The sequence below is a fragment of the Saccoglossus kowalevskii genome, chromosome 9 (genome assembly GCF_978046115.1).
Source record: "Saccoglossus kowalevskii chromosome 9, keSacKowa6.1, whole genome shotgun sequence".
In the NCBI taxonomy this organism is placed as follows: domain Eukaryota; kingdom Metazoa; phylum Hemichordata; class Enteropneusta; family Harrimaniidae; genus Saccoglossus; species Saccoglossus kowalevskii.
Window position 1 is genome coordinate 33,392,461 of NC_140649.1, and position 9,767 is coordinate 33,402,227.

Genomic DNA, 9,767 nt, shown 5'->3' on the forward strand with positions numbered 1-9,767 from the left:
CAAGCCATACCGTCACTAATTGGGAAAGAAAAGTCCTTGTCCACCGCTGCCATATGGCAACAGCCAAAAAACTAACGATTGAATACTTTCGCTCGAAATGTATTACCTTCTACCTCCTTTGTAATAACAGTGATCAAATTTTTAATGATCGTGTTTTTTTATTTTGGCTAAGTTGCGCACCGACAAGAGATCACCGGCGCCGACATTGTTACACTGTATCAACGTTGTCCCAAAGCAACTATCATGGGGAAATTCTTCTCCTCGGGGTTTCTCCAATACGTGTCGGGGGGGGGGGATATCGTCTGTCTCTATATCTCGTCTGCTTGAGGTACCGGACCGGGAAAGTCACTTAAGCTTTACAGTCAAATAGACGCACACAACGAAATACGTTTCAATAGCTAGTCATTAGACACATCGAGAACGCCTCGAGGCAAACTGCCTCCTCGGGATTTCTCCCCAGCACTGACCAAGACTCTCTCGCCTCGTGGAGTTCTCCCTCTCTCTGTGACCAAGGACTTAGACTGTTTATTACGTATCAAAAACTTAACCAATTACAAAGCAGTTAAAATACTCTAAGGCATGGCCTTCACACATTCAACTTGCACATAGCCAATCAAACTAAGTACTGAACACGTCATATCTTTTGATTAATCGTTCACTATATTAATAAACTACAAATACCACACTGTCAGAAATAGCGGTCCGGATGGCAACGGTTATATCGTAATTAGTTCCAAATCACTGAGTCAAGTTCCGTCCAGGACCTCGCATGAGCCTAAATGATGACAGATATAACACAGCCATTCACTAGTAATCAGCTAAATAAGTCGGTCAACAGATACGCGAAAACTAATTCATAACACAACTTTGAACTAACTGTAAATGCTGCGTTCAATCAAAGAATCTAGAAAATACAATCTCACAACGGTCGGAAATAATAATTATAACAGCATAATACGTGCTAATAATAAAGTGAAGTGACTTCTGAAGACTGGATGCTTTTTGCGAACTTCGTATACAGATGATTTTTTACTGATAATATTATACATTCTTTAAGTTTACCTAATTTTCGGTTCTGAAACGTTAACTCATTTATTAGTTTTGCCAAGTATTCGAATAAATCCAGCTTTCACTTGTGAGCAACGTTATTGTCAGTTTCTCTAATCGAGTAAGCTGCAACATGTAACATTACAACATCTATACAGGGATAGTTCATTGAACTGTAACCTTTGATAACGGAACATGACCCAAATAACCTGTCAATTTAGGTACAGTACAGACTCCCTGTACATCAATTTAAATACAGCGAACAGCGATCAGTAATTTGTTGATTAATCAAACAATTTAAGGATGTTTTTTTTAAGAATTCGACACAGTGTACGAATGAAATAAACCTGAGAACATAAAATAAACATGAATGATAGAACTCAGGCAACCAGATATCAACGATCTAGACAAACTATCAGTAAACTAGGGGGTTCACCTGCCCTGTGGCGTTTCCTGCCTTCATGAATGCTTAGACCAGGTGATGCTATACTCTGTTGTGATCAAAGTAAGTCATACTTTGTGCAGTCATGGGCAATCCTGGTAGCCCTGAATCATCAAACAATAGTATCGAACCACCAGATGGAGGATATGGATGGTTCATTGCGTTCGCCGGCTTCATAGTGTATGCTCTTATCGGGGGCGGTTTCTTCTCATTTGGTGTGCTGTATGTGTCATTATTAGATGCATTTGGTGCATCCAAAGCAGATACAGGTACGATTTGAAAGTTATTGTTACTACCTCTGATATAATTACTACCCAATGTAATACTGTTACCATTGAGCTTGTCCCTCAATGTATTCGTTTACAGAAAATGTTACTTTAAACGGCGTTCGTCGTCGCGCTGTGGAAGTGCGACATTTGTGCTGATGAACATGGATTTTCCCACAATCCAATGCACTATTTTAATAGAAATCACCAGTTAGAGGTTTGACCTGGGTGCGACTTGCATTAATTACTGCCGGTGACTCCTTCGATAACTTCCAATCACCTAAAAAATATGTAATTAAAGCTTGGTAACGTCTCAGTTGTACTCGTTGATTGATCGGCGCAATAGTCAAAGTCGCCATCTTTGTTTATATAAACCATCCGATGGATAAACCATCTATCGATATCTTAATTTCTAATCACATTTCAATGAAATTTGGTACATTGATGATATGTGACATTGTGTGCCCCCTTATTAGTTTTACATTACTCTGTGTTATATCTGTCATCATTTAGGCTCGTGCGATGTCCTGGACGGAACTTGACTCAGTGATTTGGAACTAATTACGATATAACCGTTGCCATCCGGACCGCTATTTCTGACAGTGTGGTATTTGTAGTTTATTAATATAGTGAACGATTAATCAAAAGATATGACGTGTTCAGTACTTAGTTTGATTGGCTATGTGCAAGTTGAATGTGTGAAGGCCACGCCTTAGAGTCTTTTAACTGCTTTGTATAATAATCACCGGATTCACACTTTCGTATAATAATTAGTCAATATCTCAAGTATTATAAACTTTAATAATGTGGATTACATTGTTTCACATTGTACATCTCAAATAGCAGACAAATATTAGTTGCCATGTTTCATGTTTGTACGGCTAATTAATTTGTATTATGTCTCTAATAGTGTTAAATTTGTTTTTAGTATAAATTTGGTTAATTGCTGCACATATATAGATTTGCCTGTTCAGTTTATCTCTGTTGCAGTGTAACCATCAATATATAGCGCCACCTAGTGGCAGCAGATTCTCAGTCTGCTTCAGTATTTTGTTTTTCAGGCTGTCTTGTATTTTTTCTGTTCTAGAAGTTTATTTACGGCGACGGCACCCCGTTCTATGCGTAGTTCCACCTGCTCAGTTCCCATAAGCTCACACAATGGTCCGATGGGAAGATTTTGCCGACTCAACAGTGAAAGTTCTTTTATCTTTGATTTTGAAAAGACCGCCCGCTCGGAACGACCACGAAACAACATGGCGACGTAAGAATCTCGTGATTCGACTCCATGAATGTCGGCCCTCAAAACCAACAAACACGCCTCCCGGTCCACAAGCCGAGAACAGAAGCTAATGCTTGATTCTATACGACATGAAAATGACAATCTAGAACTGGAAATCGAATTACAACGACAAATGCTCAAAAACAGCAATTTTCAAATCAACGTTAACAGCAACCGCTCCTCCCGCTAAATCCATCCAAGCCAAAACTGCCCGTTCTAAATATGACGACTCCATCTCCAAAACGATAAAGAAAACCAAAAAGCAGCTCAAATTAGTAGATCATAACTCATCATCAGACAGCAGCAGTGACTCTTCCAGCACAACGAATACATCCAGCCAAAATGAGACTGCCACCAAACAAACCCGAGCTGTTATGATGAAATTCCTTATGCCCAACTCAGCTTGACAACCTTCACCAGAGGTGAATTGTATATAATCAGCTACATTGAAAGTAAGAAACATAAACAAGCACACAGAGAGCACTTGATGGAACTTTTAAACCTTTCTGAAACCTTTGCCTGGGATGAAATTCGCCAATTCCACGCTGAAGTGTTGCGTGCCATTGAGCGAGGTCGAAGGTCATGGGATGATATATTTGAAAAAGAAAGGGCAAGATGTTTACATAGCAAGCTCACAAAGAAACCCAAATCTGCCACAGTCCGATATTGTGCTGCATATCAGGAAGGCAAGTGTTCAATGGTCAAAGACCACAAGAATTACGTTGGTGAGCTGGAAAAGCACATCTGTCGTCCATGTTTAAAAATTCGCTCCATTCAATCATCTCACCAGGCTAAAGACTGCCCACACTATCCAAAGCATGACCGACTCCTCAGTCTAGACTATGCTATACACGGATGCTGAACCACTGTTCCGTCTTGCCACCGATGCTGCTCCCATGCACTCATCTGATAATGTAGCCACCGCTGCTGCCAACCTATATTTACCTCCTTCTAATAACTTAGCCACTGATGCTGAACCACTGTTACGTCTTGCCACCGATGCTGCTCCCATGCACTCATCCGATAATGTAGCCACCGCTGCTGCCAACCTATATTTACCTCCTTCTAATAACTTAGCCACCGATGCTCAACCACTGTTACGTCTTGCCACAGATGCTGCTCCCATGCACTCATCTGATAATGTAGCCACCGCTGCTGCCAACCTATGTTTACCTCCTCCTAATAACTTAGCCACTGATGCTGAACCACTGTTACGTCTTGCCACAGATGCTGCTCCCATGCACTCATCTGATAATGTAGCCACCGCTGCTGCCAACCTATATTTACCTCCTTCTAATAACTTAGCCACTGATGCTGAACCACTGTTACGTCTTGCCACAGATGCTGCTCCCATGCACTCATCTGATAATGTAGCCACCGCTGCTGCCAACCTATGTTTACCTCCTCCTAATAACTTAGCCACTGATGCTGAACCACTGTTACGTCTTGCCATCGATGCTGCTCACATGCACTCATCTGATAAAGTAGCCACCGATGCTGCTCCCATGCACTCATCCGATAATGTAGCCACCGCTGCTACCAACCTATGTTTACCTCCTAATAACTTAGCCACCGATGCTGAACTACTGTTACGTCTTGCCACCGATGCTGCTCACATGCACTCATCCGATAATGTAGCCACCGCTGCTACCAACCTATGTTTACCTCCTTTCAATAACTTAGCCACTGATGCTGAACCACTGTTACGTCTTGCCACCGATGCTGCTCACATGCACTCATCCGATAATGTAGCCACCGCTGCTACCAACCTATGTTTACCTCCTAATAACTTAGCCACCGATGCTGAACTACTGTTACGTCTTGCCACCGATGCTGCTCACATGCACTCATCCGATAATGTAGCCACCGCTGCTACCAACCTATGTTTACCTCCTAATAACTTAGCCACCGATGCTGAACTACTGTTACGTCTTGCCACCGATGCTGCTCCCATGCACTCATCTGATAATGTAGCCGCCGCTGCTGCCAACATATGTTTACCTCCTCCCAATAACTTAGCCACTGATGCTGAACCACTGTTACGTCTTGCTACCGATGTTGCTCCCATGCACTCATCCGATAATGTAGCCACCGCTGCTTCCAACCTATGTTTACCTCCTCCCAATAACTTAGCCACAAATGCTGAACCACTGTTCCGTCTCGCCACCAATGCTGCTCCCATGCACTCATCCGATAATGTAGCCACCGCTGCTGCCAACCTATGTTTACCTCCTCCTAATAACCTAGCCACTGATGCTGAACCACTGTTAGGTCTTGCCACCGAGGCTGCTCCCATGCCCTCATCTGATAAAGTAGTCACCGATGCTGCCTACCAGCCTCCATCTGATAGCATGGCCTCCAGTGATAAACAACTAAAGATAGACCACCTTGCCACCAATGCTAATCACTTGTCTCCAACCAACAACATAGCTGCCGATGCACCACAACCTGTCAGAATGTCACAGTATCCAGTCATTTCTGCTGCGCACTTGCTGCTGCCCATTATCACAGTCACCACAAACTATACCAACACCACTAAAGCTCAATCAACAGAAACAACCAATCATGACAATAAATTGTGTTATTATCCACACTACAGCACTGATTCTTGTCAACCCAATGCTACAACATCCGCTGTTACTTTTACCAACAATTTGCCAGATCCATTATCAGACTGGCCACCTATTATAATTTTACAAAACAATGTTGCCGAACTTATTAACACACACAATATTGTTTATGCCTTGCACCAACCAAATTACTGTTACAGTCATATACCAGTGCCATCTACATTTGACATTACACAGTGGCGACAAGCATTAAACAGCTACCATGACAGTATCGTATCAAACTTTTTAGAATTTGGTTGGCCTATTAATTATGCGGCAGATATGCTGCCAGTTACTATGCTACATAATCACAATTCATCAGTAGCATTCGTATCTCATGTTGACAACTATGTCTTGACAGAAGTCAGTCATTGTGCACTCCTGGGACCCTACAAGACAAACTCATTTAACATTCAACTAGCCCACTCTCTTTTATTAACAGTCCCAAAGAAAAACTTGCAAGAACGCAGAGTAATCATGGAATTTCCCACCAACACCTCAGTTAATGATGGCATATCAAAAGATCTTTACTTAGGAGAACCATTCAAGCTTCGGTACCCATTCATTGATAACCTTGTTAATTTAATCAACTCCAGTGGACATGAATGCCTGTTATTCAAATGTGATATTCAGCGATGCTATCGTTGGAATCCAGTAGACTTTCATCTCCTAGGTATTACCTGGAAAGGTCATATTTTTATTGATACCAAGCTCCCATTTGGACTCCGCTCATCGGGAATGGATTGTCAACGCTGCACTAATGCTCTGATGTACATTTACCACCAAGAAGGCTATGACGCTGTAAATTACATTGATGACTTCGCGGGGACCACTACAGTGCGCAATAAACACCATCGCATACATCTTATAAACAAAGAATTCCATAAGGACATTACCATGCGACAACTGCTCACGAATTATGCCGGCTATTTGCTACCCAGTTTAGTTTTCCAGGAACCTTTCCCAAACTGAGGGACAGCTGCTACAAAATAGGCAAAATATTAAAAGATAAAATTACATGTCATGTTTGAAATGTGCATTGATATATAACATGTTACACTCAGTGGGTGTGCTACAGATTCCGATCAATATTACAATATATTTTATTTTCTATATTCAGATTCATAGATTCAAATATAGCCAATCACGTTATCTCACTGCGCGAAGCGGTGAATAAACTGAAATTACAGTAACAAAACTCCCAACACAGCCGCCATGGCACGAATAACCTTTAAATCCACCAGGCTATAATGTGACTGATATTTGTTTAAATGGATAACTCTATTGTACATGGTCGCGAATAAAAAGGTCTGTCTGATCACTGTGGTCTGATGCACTGCGTGTTTTATAATAATTTAGACACGTAAAAAGCAACCTGTGCAATTTGAATAGGATTAATTGGTTTTGTCTTAAGTAGTTATTTTGTAATAAATTTGCCGTATTTTAAGAACATCCGCTCAACTGCTGAAGCAGGCGATGTAGTGTCGTGGTCGTTGATAATGTTTAACTGAAGTGTAGCCGAGTTCTTTCCTTTTTTGTTCTTTGTTTTGAATATTAGAATTGGGCACGTAACGACTCTATCTTATTCATCAATTTTTTATCCCGTTGAACATGCCGTTTTATAACTACAAATATTTCGATTTTGATAGTAGGCATAATCTCTGCTGCCGACTGTCATTACATTTGTTAGAAAGTATTAGAACATATAACCACAGTGTGTACTCAAAAAGCATCGACAATCAAAAATGCTATTGACATGTCAGACAGTCCGCTAATAATAACCTATACTTAAAGTTCAAATTGTTGAGCCCCATGAATTGTATGCTAGTACTCCGAATGGGATATCACTGTACGCAAGGTAGTAGGACATGTGTGAAGCTAAATAACACATTGTAATAAACAGAACAAAATCCCGATATTGAATTTTGTTTTGTTCTAATAACTCATGTGCGCATTCACATTGTGATTTATTTTGGTTTGAACAATACGAAATGCGATGTCTGCCCATACTGGGAGTACACGTTAGATAAAAACAGATCTATTCTAAAAACACTCAATAATAGACAACCCTGCAAAAAATTTAGAATCAAGTGCGACAATATCAAAATATGTCGTATTAATAAACGTCTTAGCAACTTAAACTTACTGTAAAAATACTCGAAAATATAATGTATGACCATTGAACAATTTAACAAAAATAATCTTGCAAATTTTTGACAACTTGAACATGCATTATTTCACACGAAAATAAACAATCACGCTGATATTTTGATAGTGATTTCGGGGTTTTCCTTGCCAAGAATTTTTTTACAGTATTGACCTTTATGATGCGCTGTGTTAGTTACTTTATAGAAACGTTTTTGTGTGAAAGAATTCTGCCCACACTGTCGGAAATAGGACCAAGGTTAACGGTGCTATATGCCTATCAAGCCTACTTTAGTAAATGCCGTATAAATATCCACTGCAATTGATTTCATGAAGAAATATAAACCTCGTTGAAACAGTTTGTTCTTTTTTATCGTACATGATTTGTCGAACTGTCAAACGCCATATGCTTTTCCAAGACCAATTTAAGGAATAATAAATGTGGCTGTCTCTACCACCACCGCCACCACAAACAACGCCAAAATCATAAAATCGATAAAGACTAAAATTGCATGGAGTATGTTGCATGAGCGAAGTTGTTTTACTTATATATTTTATTAAGTATAGACATTAACTTATTTTCTCTTGCATCGTCTGTAGGATTTGTCATTTGGTGAAGCTTCGTACACATGCGTCAAAGATTCTTTTTCGGCGGATATCAGTATTTTGCTATCAGTTAATACGTGATAGTTAATTCAATTTTGGGGAAGCAGAGTATATGTTATGTAACAGGCACGGTTACAATCGTATTAGTATTTATAAATATCGCTATGTCGGTGTTTCCCGCAAACAAACATGTTTAATCCAAATAACTGGGACATAAATTCAATGTGATCAGGAAAAATGAAAACAGAGGTATAAACAAGAGTACCAATGCACAAGTTTTAATGAGCATACATTTAGAAATATCTAACACGGATACTCTATACTATTTGAGTACGTTTTTTTCAGTTACTTGGCAAGTAATTCTCAACCTAAATCAGGTCATATAGCAAAATATGTATGAATCATACACTTGCAATTAGTTCATAAACGGTTTTGATAATACACAAAAAAGAAACGTCCTCGGAGACAGGTTCTAAAAAACAGTCCTCAGATCATATAGCAAAATAAGTATGAATCATACACTTGCAATTAATTTGTAGATGGTTTTTATAATACATAGAAAAGAAACGTCCTCGGAGACAGGTTCTAGAACAGTCCTCAGATAATATAGCAAAATAAGTATGAATCATACACTTGCAATGAATTTGTACACGGTTTTTATAATACATAGAAAAGAAACGTCCTCGGAGACAGGTTCTAGAAACAGTCCTCGGATCATATAGCAAAATAAGTATGAATCATACACTTGCAATGAATTTGTACACGGTTTTTATAATACATAGAAAAGAAACGTCCTCGGAGACAGGTTCTAGAAACAGTCCTCGGATCATATAGCAAAATAAGTATGAATCATACACTTGCAATTAATTTGTATACGGTTTTTATAATACATAGAAAAGAAACGTCCTCGGAGACAGGTTCTAGAAACAGTCCTCGGATCATATAGCAAAATAAGTATGAATCATACACTTGCAATTAATTTGTATACGGTTTTTATAATACACAGAAAAGAAACGTCCTCGGAGACAGGTTCTAGAAACAGTCCTCAGATCATATAGCAAAATAAGTATGAATCATACACTTGCAATGAATTTGTACACGGTTTTTATAATACATAGAAAAGAAACGTCCTCGGAGACAGGTTCTAGAAACAGTCCTCGGATCATATAGCAAAATAAGTATGAATCATACACTTGCAATTAATTGGTATACGGTTTTTATAATACACAGAAAAGAAACGTCCTCGGAGACAGGTTCTAGAAACAGTCTTCAGATCATATAGCAAAATAAGTATGAATCATACACTTGCAATTAATTTGTATACGGTTTTTATAATACATAGAAAAGAAACGTCCTCGGAGACAGGTTCTAGA

The 9,767-nt window shown here is 39.4% G+C and overlaps 1 protein-coding gene across 2 annotated transcripts; it reads left to right on the forward strand.

Moving 5' to 3' along the window:
• The first annotated feature begins 1,625 nt into the window (after window positions 1-1,625).
• On the forward strand, window positions 1,626-7,093 carry LOC144345459 (uncharacterized). Of its 2 annotated transcripts, XM_085503423.1 has the most exons (3): window positions 1,627-1,758; window positions 2,269-2,362; window positions 2,843-7,093. In XM_085503423.1, exon 3 carries the CDS (start codon window positions 3,877-3,879, stop codon window positions 6,613-6,615), a length of 2,739 nt encoding a protein of 912 aa, XP_085359549.1. In that variant the 5' UTR covers window positions 1,627-1,758; window positions 2,269-2,362; window positions 2,843-3,876; the 3' UTR covers window positions 6,616-7,093. The 2 variants fall into 2 exon arrangements, with proteins under 2 accessions (XP_085359550.1, XP_085359549.1); XM_085503424.1 differs by lacking the exon at window positions 2,269-2,362 and having other exon boundaries at window positions 1,626-1,758.
• The last annotated feature ends 2,674 nt before the right edge of the window (window positions 7,094-9,767 follow it).